The sequence below is a fragment of the Enhydra lutris genome, unplaced genomic scaffold (genome assembly GCF_002288905.1).
Source record: "Enhydra lutris kenyoni isolate GAN:26980312 unplaced genomic scaffold, ASM228890v2 scaffoldscaffold57, whole genome shotgun sequence".
Classification (NCBI taxonomy): Eukaryota; Metazoa; Chordata; class Mammalia; order Carnivora; family Mustelidae; genus Enhydra; species Enhydra lutris.
In genome coordinates this window covers 11,824,737-11,839,795 of record NW_019154141.1, presented here as the reverse complement: position 1 = coordinate 11,839,795, position 15,059 = coordinate 11,824,737, and the positions used below count along the sequence as shown (strand labels likewise).

The 15,059-nt window shown below is 59.0% G+C and overlaps 1 protein-coding gene across 2 annotated transcripts in view; it reads left to right on the top strand.

Annotated features, from left to right (window-relative positions):
* LOC111158043 (DBF4 zinc finger B) overlaps positions 1-7,853 on the top strand; it is a 44,591-nt gene extending 36,738 nt beyond the window's left edge. The window contains exons 11-15 of one of the 2 annotated variants that reach the window (XM_022519843.1): positions 367-412; positions 2,557-2,673; positions 5,882-5,990; positions 6,139-6,263; positions 7,129-7,853. In XM_022519843.1, the coding sequence (XP_022375551.1) occupies positions 367-412; positions 2,557-2,673; positions 5,882-5,990; positions 6,139-6,263; positions 7,129-7,807 (1,076 nt within the window). In that variant the 3' untranslated portion in view covers positions 7,808-7,853. The remainder of the gene's footprint in view (positions 1-366; positions 413-2,556; positions 2,674-5,881; positions 5,991-6,138; positions 6,264-7,128) is intronic. The other variant, XM_022519841.1, reaches the window with a different exon arrangement.
* Positions 7,854-15,059: the final 7,206 nt, after the last annotated feature.

The following is a 15,059-nucleotide window of genomic DNA, read 5'->3' as shown; positions in this document are numbered from 1 at the left end:
AGCAGGAGGGCAGGTTGGGAAGGACCCGAGGCTTTTAGCGGAAACGAGCCGGGGCTGCCGGGTTTCTCACCCTGACGGCCTCCAGCATCCCCACACGGCAGGGTCCCCTGTCCTGCTTCAGGGTGGGCAGCCCCCTGCAGCCTCTCCCCACTAGGGGACCTCTTCTCTTTCACCTCGGGTAGAGACCAGAAGAGACGGGGGTGTTGGCTGACCCCAGTCGAATGGAAGGGCACACCTCGGGGTGGCGTGGGCCCTGGTTCTACATGACTCTTAGACCTTGGCACAGCCTCACCTGTCGGCACATTTCCCGTGCGGGCCCTGCCCCAGAGCCGACAGATGGCTCATGTGTGTGCGTTTCCTTTCCAGTGGCCAAGCTGAAGGCACCGTTCCTCAAAATCGAAGATGAGAGCAGGTGAGTGGTGAGGAGCCCCCCTCCCCTCAGCCTCACCAGGCCCACACGGAGGACAGGTCCTCAGGGGCCTTAAGCCGATGTGAGGGTCCTGGAGCCCCTCAGCCCTCCACCTTCGTCTTCCCCAGAAGCCGCTCTCTCCCCCTGTCATGGAGAAGTCTCCCACAGACCAGGAGGAGCCTCTGAAGGTGGCCCTTGCACAGTTGGCCCTCCTCTTGGTCATGAGTCAGAGGTTAGTGACCTGTGTGTGCATTACCTCTTTTGAATGCTCTGCTTTTAGGAGCGCTCATGTCCCGCCCAGGCTCATGGCTCCTCCTCTCCCCCCACCGCGCCAGGGCGCACACTGACGCTCACTGCTGAACCCCTGCTGGCCCCCGGCAGTGCCGGTACCATCGCCTTGGCTGAAGCCAGGGTGCTTGTGCTGGTGTGGCGGTTCCCTTGTCAGACCATCTTGTACTGGAAGCCCTTCTGTTTGGTGATACAGAACCCTCTTCTGACATATAGTATCTCGTGAGGTCCTGGGAAGGACGGGCATGAGGAGAGCCCTTCCTTTTCTTAGTGGGGAAACTGAGGTCAGAGAAATTAAGGGACTTAATACAGCCATGTTGCCAATGAAGCTCAGCCCAAGGCCAGAATCTGGGTGTCCTGCCCATCCTGACTGGTGTCCTCTGCACTCTGCCCTGTCTGTCCCCCAGTAGGGCCTCTTTCTAGACAGCCGGGGCATATGGGGGTAAGCTATGGGCTCTTAGTCGCCTTGGTTATCACTGACTCTTCAGTAAGTACTGGCTCAGAAACCTGCAAATCTATGATGACCTCAAAATAAAAAGTTGGCTTTGGGTTGTTTTGTTTGTATTTAAAGAAAAAGCCCGTGTGAAGCCAGCAGAGACTCCTGGGACCAGAGCTTTCTGGGTCTTTTAGCCTCAGGCAGGGCAGCTAAAAGGCCCAATGCCGGGAGCCTGGTGTGCCTGCCTGTCCTCCAGGCAGACCTGGGTTTCCCTCTTGGCTCCTGGGCACAGGAGAGAATTGGCTTTGGTGGCCCAACCATGAGTGGAGGGAACGCAGGAGGGTGATGAGGTGCTCTCTTCTCCAGTTCCAGTGGGATGGGGGCTGCACGGCCTCTACCCCAGCTCCTTCACTACCAGTTAAACACAAGTGGTCATGGCTCGTACACACCGCCAGTGCCCCAGTGTCACACTGCACGTGGCCGGCACACGTCACTTACGGGGGTTACCATACACAGTTGGGGTGCCTCCAGCAGCGTAGGCAAGAGTGGAGACAAGGTGTCCTGTGCTTCTGTTGGCTTGCTCTCCCAAAGCCCAGTGACCTCACCACACTCAACTTTGCAGCCTTCTGGGCAGAAACAAAACCTTGAAGAGGAAGAAAGTGGGGAACTGGGGTTGTGAAGGGTACCTCCTTCTCTTGAAGGGCCCAAGAAGACTCCTGATTAATTTACCCCAAGACCACAGGACTCTCACTGTGCCTCCCCCCTACCCCCCCAGAAACCCATGGCCCGTACTGTCCCCTGGAGCACAGGCTATTGCAGCGTGTCTGTCCACTACAGTGGCAGGCTTTGCTCGGACCCGCAGATCACTGTGCCTGGCTCTGGAAGTCTCTTGAATGTGAGCACCTTGAGGCAGAACCATTCAGTGTAGGTCCGACTCCCCGGAACTGTGCTGCTCCTTTCCATTCAGAATACCTCCCCTCGGGTGGTACCGAGGAGCAGCCCAGAGCAAAGACTCCTCTTCCTGGAATAGGAAAGTCATTGATCTGGTTTAAACATTCCTCGATTTAGGTCTGCCAGGCCAGAGTCCTCAAAGGTGGAAAGTGGGAATTTGGATTAGGAGTCGGGAGACTTGGCTCATTGCCTGGTCTAGACCACTTAGCGGCCGTGAGCCCTTGGGCAGGTCATGGAACATTTTAGGTTTCATTTCCTCTTCTATAAAATGGGCAAACACCACTTGTTCCCCTCTACTCAGACGAGGCAGGGAGGGTAAATGGGCTCGTGGAGTAGCCAGAGTGGGGGAAAAGCCACTTTGTCAGGACTGGGATTCTTCGGGGCGGGGGCGGGGGGGTGGGGTGGGCCAGGCCCTCCCTTCTCCTCTCCCTGTCCCCGACAGTATTCAAAATGGAAGTTCTCTGTGTTTCAGGAAGTTTCGTCCCTTCCACCATCAATTTAAGTCCTTTCCTGAAGTTTCTTTTCTGGGACCCAAAGATGCAAGTCCCTTTGAGGCCGTGACGACCCCGGGCAGCTCGCATCGCACCAGGTGGGTGTTGCTGGTCTGAGTGCCAAGGGCAAGCCGCGGGCCAGGCCCTTCCCCCCCGGGGAGCCTGCTGGTCCTGTTTGGGGAATGGCCACGTGTTCGCTCCAGAGGCAAAGTCTATTCTGGGAACTTCACCCAGAGAAGAGAGATATTAGGCATCTTCATCCGTTTTACTTGGTGTTCTCCATCCCTACGAAGGAATTTGACTTGGGTCCAAAGGGCCATAGGCTGGTTTCTAAAACTCACATCTACACTCCACCTTCATCAGAGTGCCCTTGGCTCCCATTAAAAATGCAGGTTCTCAGGCTCCACGTGCAGAACCACAGTCTCATGATGGAGCCTTCAGAACTGTGCTCTTGTGGGCAGCTGGGTGGCTCCCCGGGTGATCTCTGTGCACATCCGAGTTGGAGGCCTCTCGGGCCTGACGTCAGGAATAACTTGGGGGCAGGGAATCCGGGGACCTGCCGCATTGTGTGGCCCAGAGTGGCTTGTAGGCCTGTGGGTGTTCCTCCTCTGCAGATGGGTGGGAATTGGAAGCTTCCCTGAGCAGAGTGCAGAAGGGATGTGGCCTGGGAGACGGGCCATATGCCTCCTTGAACCCCCTTCTAACTGCTGTGTCACAGGGTTAGCTCACAGACCAGGGAACTAGGGCAGGCAGGCTCCCAGCATGCGAGTTCCCAGGGCAAGGGGGGCCTGTGGGTCCCCCCAGCAGAGACCATGAGCAAGCCGAGGTGACAGCCTGGTGCCCTGTGTACCTTTGCCACAAGGCACAAGGGATACCCGTAGGCAGTGCTGGGCCTGGGATGGTTGCAGATGGCAGAGGAGCGGAGGTTGTAAAGGAAGGACGGTGAAGCATTGGTGTCTGCGTGGGAGAAGTATAGCGAGAGTGGCCCGGGGTGGGGAAGGGGGGAGGAAATCTGTGAGAGGAAAGATTTAATTTTTTTCATTTAAAAATTATTATATTTTGGTTCCAAATTCAAGAGTTAACAGAGGGTGGTTTTGTTTTGTTTTTTAGATTTTATTTATTTGTCAGCACAAGCAGGGGGAGCCCCAGGCAGAGGGAGAAGCAGGCTTCCCTCTGAGCAGGAAGCCCAATGCGGGTGACCTGAGCCAAAGGCAGACGCTCAACTGATCGAGCCACCCAGGTGTCCCAAGAATCACAAAAGGTTTAAAGTGAAAGGTCTGGGGTGCCTGGGTAGCTCAGTGGTTAAGTGTCTGCCTTCGGCTCAGGGTATGTTCCTGGGATCCTGGGATCGAGCCCCGCATCAGGCTCCCTGCTCAGCGGGAAGCCTGACTTCTCCCTCTCCCACTCCCCCTGCTGTGTTCCCTCTTTCGTTCTCTCTCTCTCTGTCAAATAAATAAGTAAATCTTTAAAAGTATAAATAAATAAAATAAAGTGAAAGGTCTGGGGGCACCTGGGTGGGTGGCTCAGATGGTTAAGCATCTGCCTTCGGTTCAGGTCATGATCCCAGGAGCCTGGGATCAAGCCCTGCATTGGGCTCCCTGCTCAGCAGGGAACCTGCCTCTCCCTCTCCCTCTGCCTCTTCTGCTCATGTTCTCTCTCTGTGTCTTGAATAAATAAAATCTTTTTAAAAAACTAAAGTGAAAGGTCTCTATTCCACACCTACTCTCCCGTTTCTAGATTGTGGGTCTGTGTCCAGAGATAATTTGTGTGGGGCGCCTGGGTGGCTCCGTTGGTTAAGCAACTGCCATCGGCTCAGGTCATGATCCTGGAGTCCCAGGTTCGAGTCCCACATCAGGCTCTTCTCCCGCTGACCTCTCTCCTTTCATGCTCTCTCTCTCTCTCTCTCTCAAATAAATAAAATCTTTTAAAAAAACAAACCCAAAAAAACATAATTTGTGTGGACAGAAGTACATTGTGTGTCCTTCATTCCTCTTCTGTAAAGAGTAGCATAACATTGGCTGGGCTAGATCTAGCCTTTTCCACTTAATGTATCCTAGATTAATTTCCCATTAGTCCCTAGAAAGCTTCCTCATTCCCTCTTAGGGCTTCAGGGTTTTCCATCAGACGGTCTCGCTGTACTTTCTGTAGCCCGTCTCTCCTTGATGGATGCTTAGATTATTTCCAGGCTTTTGCTGTTATAAATAATACTGCAATGAACAATCTCACTCAGCGTATATTTGCGGACCAAATTCCTAAAAGCGGAGGTGCTGGGTCAAAGGGTTCCTGCATTTATAATGTTGATAAACGCGGCCAAATCGCTTCTCATGGGGGTGATGTCCATGTGCCCACATGCACCCCGGCCTGCCCCCGGCTGCCCCCCACCCCCACCCCAGGCCTGCCCCCGTGCCGACCTCCGCCAGCCTGCTGGGTTAAAAACTGTGTCTTGGTGTGATCTGCATCGTCATTTTTTTCTCATTACAGATGAGGTTAAGTACATTCGTATGATTTGAACATTTGAATCTCTTTCTGTGTGAACCTTCTTTTTGTCTCTCGTCGGTTTTTCTTTCTTTTCTAGTTGCTTTTCTTACTGATTTGTCAGGAGCCCTCCACGTATTAGGGAAATGCGCCCTCTGTCTGTGTTATTAGTTATAAATACCCCCTCCCCTGTCTGTGATTTGTCTTTTGTTTGTATTTCCTGCCATGCATACATTTTTTTTAGATTGCATGTAGTTGAATTACCAGCTTTTTTCTGCTTTCTGAATTCTCCATCCTGCTCAGAAAGTCCTTGACGGGGACTATTTTGGACTTTGTTGAGTTTGCTCAGACAGCCAAGCAGCCGCTAAAAATACAGGCCTGAAATTAAGAAGAGGAGTCCGGTTGGAGAAGGAGACCGGCAGGTCCTTCCTGGGTGAATGTGTCAGCTCTGCAGGGGACAAGCCGGTGGGGCAGGGGGCAGTCAGGGGAGTGGAGGGCAGGAACAGCACAGGCCCCTTGCTGCCACTGAGGCCTTGACCCTGTCATCACGTAGCACAGAGGGATGAGGCTTCGGGGGTGAGCTCGAGCCACGTCTGTCCCGGGAGGCAATCCTGCCGCCGCCTGTCCTCACCTGTGCTTTGCCGTGTTGGGGCAGGGACAGGACGGGGTGCCCGCCGGGAGCGCTCCCCCCTTCCTTGTTGCTTCTCCTGCCACCCCTGGACGAGAGGCCCGAGTGGGGGCAGGCCTGCCCATGCCTGCCGAACTGTTTTGGTCCACCCCCCTGAGCCCCCCCGGCCGTGATCACTTCCCCCCACCCTGCACTTTCCCCAGAGAACCCAAGGACCGCGAGCAGAGCCCACAGTCAGCCGCCCGCACCCTGCCCAGGAGGAGGAAGGGCTTCTGTGAGTGCTGCCAGGAGGCCTTCGAGGAGCTCCACGTGGTGAGCCCTCCCTGCCCAGCAGCTTCCCTGGGTCTGCTCTGCCAGCACCCTTCCCCCACCCCAGCCCCTGCCTCCACCCTGCTCATCCAGCCCTGCTCATCCCACCCTACTCCTGTCTAATGCCCTGTGCCCGTCTCACCCCGGGCAGCATCTCCAGAGCCCCCGGCACCAGGGCTTTGCCTTAGAAGCCCCCCCATACGCAGAAGTCGATCGGGTCATCGCCCAGCTGTGCCGCAGCTCTGCCGACGCCCCACTGTGGGCCGGCCTCCCCAGGTGAGCGCGCTGTGCCGGCTCTGCCCCTGTCCTCGATCCCCTGCTGCTGCCCACAATGGGGGGGTGGAGCCCTCAGCCTAGTGATATCGGGGACCAGGGACCAGGCTGCGGCGGTTTTCTCTTTTCCACCAGCTTCTGTCCTGGTTCTCTTGGGGATTGGTGGGGGTTGGGAACCCTCCATTTGTGGCTCTGGCCGATGAGGACTGGGCCCCCACCAGCACCAGCATGGCTGTGCCTGTGGGGGTGGGGAGCGCAGCTGAGCCTTTGCTGCTCCTGGCCTGTCCCTGGTGATGTGCCTGTGTGGCCTTCTTGAAGTATCGAGGGGGGCTCCTGGGTCCCTCCCAGATGGGTAAAGAGCCAGATCTCTTTGCCTTTCTAGAAGTTACCCCCAGCCCAAAAAGATTGCAGGGGGTTCTCTAGAATCCCAGCATCCTTGGAGCCTAGCTTCCCCTGCTGCCCACCAAGGAGCTGGGGCTTCCCCTCGCAGGCCAAGTCTTCAGCTCCCTGGGCTCCACTTGGAGAGCCAGGCCTTGTGCTACATCTTCCAGCCACCAAAGGGCACAGCCTCCACTGCAAAGTTATTAAATGGAACAGCCTCTAACCTGTTCCTCTGGGCAGCACTGACCACAGGCCACAGAGCCAGGAGAGGCGCAGACAGCACTGGCCGTGCTGCAAGGGGAGCCCGAGGATGGGCCTTTCGTGGAGCCCCGAAGTGGGCCGCGCTCTTCAGCACACCAAACCCGTGAGGGTAGCCCTGTGCGAGCCGCGCCCAGGCCCGACCCCAGCCCCCACCCAGGAGGATCCCAGCCTACCGCCTGCTCTGGAGTGGAGCCCCGAGGCCCACTGGACATGTCTGTGCCCACAGGCATCCGGGCTCCCCAACTTCAGATGGTGATCCTCTGCGGCCCGAGACTCTGCCTCCCAGTCAGCCCTCCCGTCCCCAGGCAACGTCTCCCAGGAGGAGAGAGGAAGACGAGCACCAGGCCCCGGGTACCCTAGAGCCAGATGGAACAGCAGGCAGCGTGAAGCCCCCTACTGAACCCCCTGCTGAAGCTGTGGGGGCTGGCAAGATGCCAGGACCAGTAGCCAGCTGCCAGGAGCTGGGGGGACCGATGGATGTCATTGCAGACCCCCCAGGGACACCAGGGTCCACGAGCCCTGGACACCAGTGCCACCTGACAAGCTCTGGTTCTGCGGAATTCTCGCCCAGCCCGGATGTGGCCCCTGGTGGCCACAAGCGGAAGGTTGAATTCCCCGGTGGCAATCCCGAAAAGAGGTCAGGGGTGTCCCAGCCACAGGCCTCATTCTTCGTCCTGAGAGCCAGCAGCCCTGGTGGCACCAGGACAAGCAGCAGCAGGCCTCTCCCCTCCCTTCCCCTTCCAGGCCACGAGCACAGGCCTTTGGCCTCCCTCCTCCCCTTGTGCCACCCACAGACCTGCCTCTCCCTCCCAGAGCCCTTCCCCTGGCAGGCCACAGAGAGGCCAGCAGAGTGCTGGGCCACACAGCCCCCTTGGCCTGGGGGAGGATGGCCCCCGGGGATCTGAGGAGTCAGAGCGTGCAGCCCCCGGCCCTGTCTGTGGCTGGCTAGCCTGCGCCCTGCTGCCCTGTGGCTCCAGGCCAGCTGTCCGCCCACCTGCACCCTGCGGCTGACATGCGGGCCCCAGGAGGACCTGTGAGAGCCAGTCTGCCTCTGTACCCTGCCCTCCACCAGGCCTCGGAGGAGCCGGCTGTGCCCGGTGGCTCCGCCCCCCCCCAGCTCCCTGTCTCTCAGCACCGGCAGAGGACTGCTCCCCTAGTTCTCTGGGGCAGCAGCAGTCCCTGGCCCCAGGGCCAGAGCCACACAGAGCGCCTCAGGGCCTCACCGCAAGAGCCAGAAGAGCCCCGTGGCCTGGCCTTTGATGTCCAAGTGAGCAGCTGTGGTCACGGCCAAGCTCTGTGGGTCACGGCCAAGCTCTGTGGGGTCAACAGAGCCAGTCCACCACTCGCCAGGTCTGTGGGTGGGGAGGACCAAGGAGTCTGGGCGGGGGGCCGCCCTCTGCCCCTCCCTCCAGCCATGTCCCTACCTGGACGGCAGTCATCCAAGCCTGCCGCCCACTCCAGGAAGCAGAGGCAGGGGTGGCGTAGGGAGGGACCACAAAGAGGCTGGAGCAGCAGGAGCCCTGGCCTGGCTTCCTGTCCCTCTGCAGGCACTTGCCTCGTGCAGCAAGTTTTGGTGTTCCCCACCCCCACCCCAGTTTCCCTTCCCAGGAGCATGTGGCTCTCCTGCTTTCCGAAATGCCTGTTTGTCCCCTCCCCCAGCCCCCCACGCGCGTGCACACAGATCCTCAGGAACATACGAAGCAGAGGAGGGGCAGCAGCAGCACCTCCAGAGCTCCCTCGCCCCTGCGTTTGGGGGGAGCCCAACACTGAATGGACCTTCACCCTGAGCCCCGGGGACGGCCAGACCCCCCACACACATCCAGGGACCCTTCTGCTTTTCCATGGCTGCCCCCCCATCCCATTTCTGCTATGCCAGGGTCAGCGGTTCACCTGCCAACTTCTGCATCACCCTTTCCCTCCCTCCCCAAGGACCTCCCCCCATTTCTTTCAGCCAAGCCATTAATCTGGAGACAGAGATGGGTTTGCTATCGATTCTCTGACCACTTTTTTTTTTTATTGCATTTCGCACTGTGGTTCTTCTCACCCTTCTCTGCCTCTGTGCGTTTGTTTCTTTAAATGTTGGAGCTACAAGAAGCCTGGTGCTATGCTGTGTCTCATTTTGGAGAAGGAAGGGGGGGCCTAGCTGCAGGTGAGGACCTGAGTTGTTACTTTGGAAATAGAGCAACTGTGTGTACAACCCTCCTAGAGGTCATGTTTGGCCTTTTTATGCCATTCCTGTTAAATTCCATAATTAACCTTGGTTCAGGAACTGTAAATAAATTTGTTAATAACAAATAGCAAAGGGACAGGGGTGGAGAGCGGTGTGTTGGGCCCCGATGTGCCCTGCAGTGACCCCGAGCAGGGCTGTGGGCCCGGCAGACATGGACGGAGTAAGTGGCCGGCAGGATGGGAGCCCCCACGAGTGGGACAGCGTGTCAGCCGCCACCCTCCCCCGCCCAGTGCCAGAGGGCTGTGGGGCGGCGGGGCTGCATCTGTCCCGTCTCTGGTCACTGACTTGGTTTGGCCTGCCAAGCGGTCGCCTCCAGAGGGCATTGCCACAGCCCACTGCCAAGGAAACTCCTTTGCCCTAATGAGCTTTCCTGCTAGGGGCCCTCTCTCTTGTCCCCTGTTGCTTCTCCCACAGCACTGCCACTCTGGATGAGAAGTTTCCCCCCACCCCTTTCTCAGACCTCTGGGGTGCCCTCCTATGCTGCTCAAAGACCAACACACCCAGTGCCCTCACCCTCCTCGCCATCTACCTAGAACCTCACAGGCGGCTGGCCTTCCCCTCCCCACTCAACGGTTGTGACCTTGGATATCACCTCTTCAGCCAGGCCAAGGCCCAGGGCTGTCTCTCCTTATCCATGTCTCCGTTCCAGCCTCCAGGATATAAATTTAGAGGGGACCCTAGGAGACCTGAGCTCAGACAGAGAGGTGCTGGCCCATATGTTAGACCATAAGTGGCTCCTTGACATGGGGACTTTTCGAACCCCCTTCCACTCCTCTGCAGATGACCTTGACTCAGACCACACAGCGACTCAGACCACACAGGCACTGCCTCCCCCTGCTCTCCATCCCCTTCCCACATTTGACTCGGAGAGGGAGCCATGTCCTCCCTGTCACCCTCCCTGCTTTCCAGTCCACCCTGGCGAGCCTTGTCAAATTCCTTCTCTGATTTGCCATCCCTTCCCTGTGCCCTAATACTCCAACTTGGAAAATACTCGCATTGATTCAGCAGACTGCCCCCTGTTCCCCAGCTGCTTCCTACGGTCTGCAGCCACTGCCTCCATGTCCGCGCCTGCTCGCCCTTCCAAAGCCACGGAGGCTCTGCCTGAAGTGCTCCACTGGGTTTGCCCCTCCCAAGGTCACGGTTAAGCTGAGAATTATCAAAGTTGGCCACCTCCTCTCCTTTTCCACCTTGAAACCTGGCTCCCTGCTCCGTGTCCCCCACCACCACCAGCCTGGTCCTTCCCTCCCCCAGCCTCGGGCCTCTGTACCAGCCTCATTGAGCACAGGCCTAGATGTCTACCCTGAGTCAGCTCCTGGAGCCCTAACCCGCCCTCCCGCACCCCTGCTTCCCCAACCTGGGATCTTTGTCCTCAGCCCCATGTGTGCCCTGCTCTTTCCTTTTGCAGATGGGACCAGCATTGGTACCTCCACCCTTGGCTTCCTTCTGAATTCTACTCTCCCCCTGCGCTGTGGGGAAAGGCAGGGGATCTCGCCACACCCTGGCTCACACTGACTTCCGGCAAGTCCCTCGACTACTCTGGGCCTCAGTTTCTTCATGTTTCAGTGAGGGGCTTGGATGAGATGACTTCAAGGGTCCTTCTTTCCAATAATAAAATACCTGATGGCCAACGTGTCCCTCATATCCCTCTGTCCTGCCACTACTACAGACCTACTTACCTAGAAACCCGTTCCTCCAGGACTGCCTCCCCTTCCCACTGCGTCCCACTGTGTCCCACTGTGTCCCTCGCCTCTCCTGGCATTCTCTCCCTCTGTCCCTCAGCCTCTCCCATCAGACTCAGGTCCTCCTGGTCCCTCCCCCTGCTGCCCGGCCTCTCCTTACAAGCCTCCCAGCCTCCTCCCTGCTCTCTGCCACCTCCTGGTCCCTTGTCTGGCCACCGCGGGCACTCCAGCGCTAAGGCCGCTCTCCGTCACCAACCTGGAACACCCCTTGATGACAGCAGGAACACCTTGCTCTTCGAGATCCAGGTTCCATATTCCCGAGAACCCCGCAGTGTGTGCCTGCAGGCTCCACGGGCCCAAGCTCCCATCTGGGGCCTGCCCATAACTGACCTTTGGCAAGGATCCTGGGACACTTTTCTTAGTCTGAAAAATGGAGGTAATGGTAGTTTCTGCCTCACTGGGAAGTTGCAAGATTTAGATCTGTTTGTGAGGTTATAAACATGGTAACACACATAAACACTCAGCAAACTGTTCGTCTGCCCCCCCCCACCCCGGAACCCGCACCTGTGAGGCCTCTCTGAGCCCTCCAATAGGGCTTATTTTCACTAACGTCCCACCTTGTGACCCGCGGCCCCATCCCCAGCGTGTGTTTTTTGGCTGAAGCTGCTAAGGGGTCTGTGAGACACCCTGACTCCAGGACCCCCACTTTCCAACAGCTGGTTCCCCAGAATCTGAGGAGGATCCGGGGTGAGGGGGAAAGGGACGGGGTGGAGGGGGAGGTGCCACACCTCCCGCCAGCATGTTGGACCGTTGGGGGCATGACTACAAACCTCCCAAAGGATGGCTGTTCCTGGGAACACCCCCCCCCCCGCCACGCCTCTAATTCCTCCCTGAGCGTCAAGAGATGGAAGGAAGGGTTCACAAGGACGACCGAGAGGGGGGATCACTAGGCTTCCCTTGGGAGAGTTAGCCGGTCAGAGGGGTGGCTCTCTCCCAGTGAAAAGGACAAGGTGCCAGGCTGGGATCTGGGAGGGAATAGAAGGCACTTCTGGTTCCGATGCCCTGGGCATTTCTCTGCTCTCCAGCCCTCAACATCATGTCAGCAGGGGGTCTCTCCCTGTGCTGGGTGGAGGGCCCCAAGGGCTCCCCAGCCACAAAACAGTCCCTTGGGTCTAGGACAAGGGCCACAAAGCTGGTTTTCTCCTTGGCACGTCTGGGGCCACAGGGACAGCGCGAGCCCAGGTCCAGTGACCGACCCGTGCTGCAAGCGCTGCTCTGAGAGCACTTGAGGCTGGCCCCTCATTTATCCCCCAGCAGCACTGCCAGGAGAGGCCTTTCCAACTCCCATTTCACAGAGAAGGAAACAGGCTCAGAGCAGCTGGGAGACTGGTTCCAGGTCACACAGCCTTTCACCAGGACTGGGACACCAGCTGGTTGCCTGGAGCCCTCATTTCTGCTGTTCACGGGGCTTCCCCCAGCCCCTCGCCTGGCATGGTCTCTGCTCCAGGCCTCGAAGCCTGGGCATGGGGCCTGGGCAGCCTCCACTGGCAGGGATCACGCCCACCATGTCTTCCAGGATGGAGTTTTTGGGCAGAGTTAAGGAGAGGAGCCAGGGGCAGCAGACCCCCCTTCCCTTACCTGCGGCTGCTAGGCTTACATCTTGGCCCCGCATCAGTCTAGCTTGGCCCCGTGTAGGAAAATTTGAGGGAAGAACTGGCTGAAGGCCAGGACTTCAAGGAAGGAAGCCTCAGGCCTCTCGGTGGTAGAGGCTCCTGAGGGATGGCTGTGGGTGGGGACCAAAGCCTCACATTTCCCACAGCAGGGATGACCCAGAGGGTGGCATCAAGACAGAATAGTGGCCCCCAGCCTCTGATTTCCAGAGTCCTGTCCTCCTGGGACAGAGAAGCAATGCGCAGAAAGGACCAAAAGAGCCCGCCATAGCTGTGGCCCTGGGGTAAGGCTTTTCCCAGGGAGCCCCTGCCTTGAAGAGAGGCTGCCTCGACAGCTCCTGACCTCAGGACCGGAGGTCGAGGAGAGAAACAAAGGAGCTTCTGCTGGGGAGAGACGTGCAGCTTGTAGCAGAACTGACATGGAGGACGAGAGAGAGGAGGTGGGACCTCGGGCTCGGGAGTGGCGCGTGGTCCAAGGAGGGTCAAGATCCCAGCTGGGCCTGCTTGAGGCTGCCCACCCAGGGAGATGAGGGGCTGTGGGCATCACAGGGCCATACAGAGGAGCCACCCCTGGAGCTGGCTCAGGATGTCACCGGAGAGGAGTCTGGGGGACAAGGAAGGACTCCTAGCGGAAACCCACGGAACCAGAGCCACAGAAATCATAGCCATGCCCCTTCACCGAGGACACCCAGGCCACAGACTGGGTATGCCGTGTGTGGTCTTGGTCACGTCGTGAGAGGGGTCCAGACTCCCCCAGGTCCAGTGCCTCCCACTGTGAGATGACAAACCCTGCGTAAGCTCTTGGGAGGCACATGGGATTGTGGCCCACTGATGTGGCCCCGGAACTGACAGGCCAAGATGAACTCGCCCTGGGGGGCCTGGGAAGCAGGTAAGATAGATGGTCTCTCACTGCCAGCTCTTGGACTTCAGGAAGCTACCATGGGCACCTCTTTCTTGGAGCCTCTGTGTCCCCATCTGAAATGAGGAGCGCAATCTCTCCCTCCTGGCTGAGTTTCTAGGGAATATCCCACCATAGGTCCTCATTCCCGGGAGCCCCCTCATGCCTACACCCTGGAAGAGGTTTCCAAGATGTCTCCAGAGTGAAGGACCAGTTGGCTCAGCCTTGCTGAACATCTGGGGCTGGAGAGGCAGGTGGTTGCTGGGGGTAGTCACCCCGGTCCCAGCACTGATGTCAGCACCTCCCAGGAAATTGCCTTCTCACCTCTCCTGGGCCCAAAATAGAGCTGGGTGGGGGGGGCTGTCGCGAGCCAGAGATAGCTCCCCCGTCCCTGGCAGAGTCCCTGAGTCCCTAAGGAAGCAGAGGACCCAGGAAGGGGTTCCCTGCCTCCACTCCCACCTCTCAGCCCAGTGTGGGTTCCAGGATGCTCTGGCCTTGGGCACAAGGTCATGGTGGGACCTCACCAGCCATGTACATGCCCTACCACTCCCCATCCATCTCAGGTCTCTGGTTCTTGGAATTCCTAGCAGAGATCAGAGACCCCAGCCCCCAGTATGGGGACCCATCTTACTCCGGAGCCCTTGAGCCGAGCTGGGGGGCACAGGGAGAGAGGAAGTTTGGAAGATCAGGTGGTTTGCACACAGGGCAACCTACTCTGGCCAGAGCGGGGAAGCTGGGGGGCTCCAGAGGTGTCTTCTGCTCCTCAAAGATTTAGGAAGGCAAGGGAGGGGCAGGAATGGGGCATGCTAACAGCATGTAAATGACCTGGCTAATTGATATATTTAGGGGAGAGAACTAGGGTGCCTGCCCTGTGTGAGGAATTCAGGAGCCTAGAGGCAATAGGCCAGCCCTTGCTGGTGGCTCTGGTGACAGCAATCTCCGCAGCCCTCCTGGAAACAGGGACATCTTTGGCCTGGAATACAAGCCTGCAGGATGGAAAGGGGTCTGGAGCCAGGGCGTGGGAGGACTCCGCAGTGACCTGCTCTGCTGTGGGTGGGTGAGAGAGCCCTTTGGTCCCATCCCTGGTCCTCCGATCTTCCCAGCTCCACCAGCCTGCGGTCGACCCGGGCCCTCGCGGCTGGGTCCAGGGAAAGCCGTTCCTGGGTACCGCGCTGGAGGGCGAAACAGAGCGGGTCAGCCACGCCCCCGCACCTCGACCGCGCGGGTCCCCCAGACGGACCTCACCGGGTCAGAAGCCGGGGTCCCCGTGTTCCCTGCCTCCCTTCTCCTGCCGACCCACAGGTACTCCGGGGTCCCCCAGTGAGGGGTGGCCTGGGGGGCGAGGGGCGGGGGCCGCGGGATGGGGACGGGCGCGCCCCACCCTGCACCTGCCGAGGGGGCCCCGAGGAGCCGCGGGCAGGCCGGTCTCCGGGCGGCGCCTCTTTTGTCCTCCCGTCGCGGCGGCCCCGGCCCTGCCCGGCCTGGGGGGGCCCGCGGGGGGCGGGGGCGGGCCCTGGGCTCACGTGCTCGCCGCTCCGCTCTTAACCCGGCCCGCCGCCCCGCCGGGATGGCCGCGGCCGGAGCGCGCTGAGCCGGGCGCCTGCCCCGCCGCCGCCGCCGCCGCCGCCAGCCTCGCCCCCCGCCAGGGCCGCAACATCGGTAGTTTAAAGAATACGAATG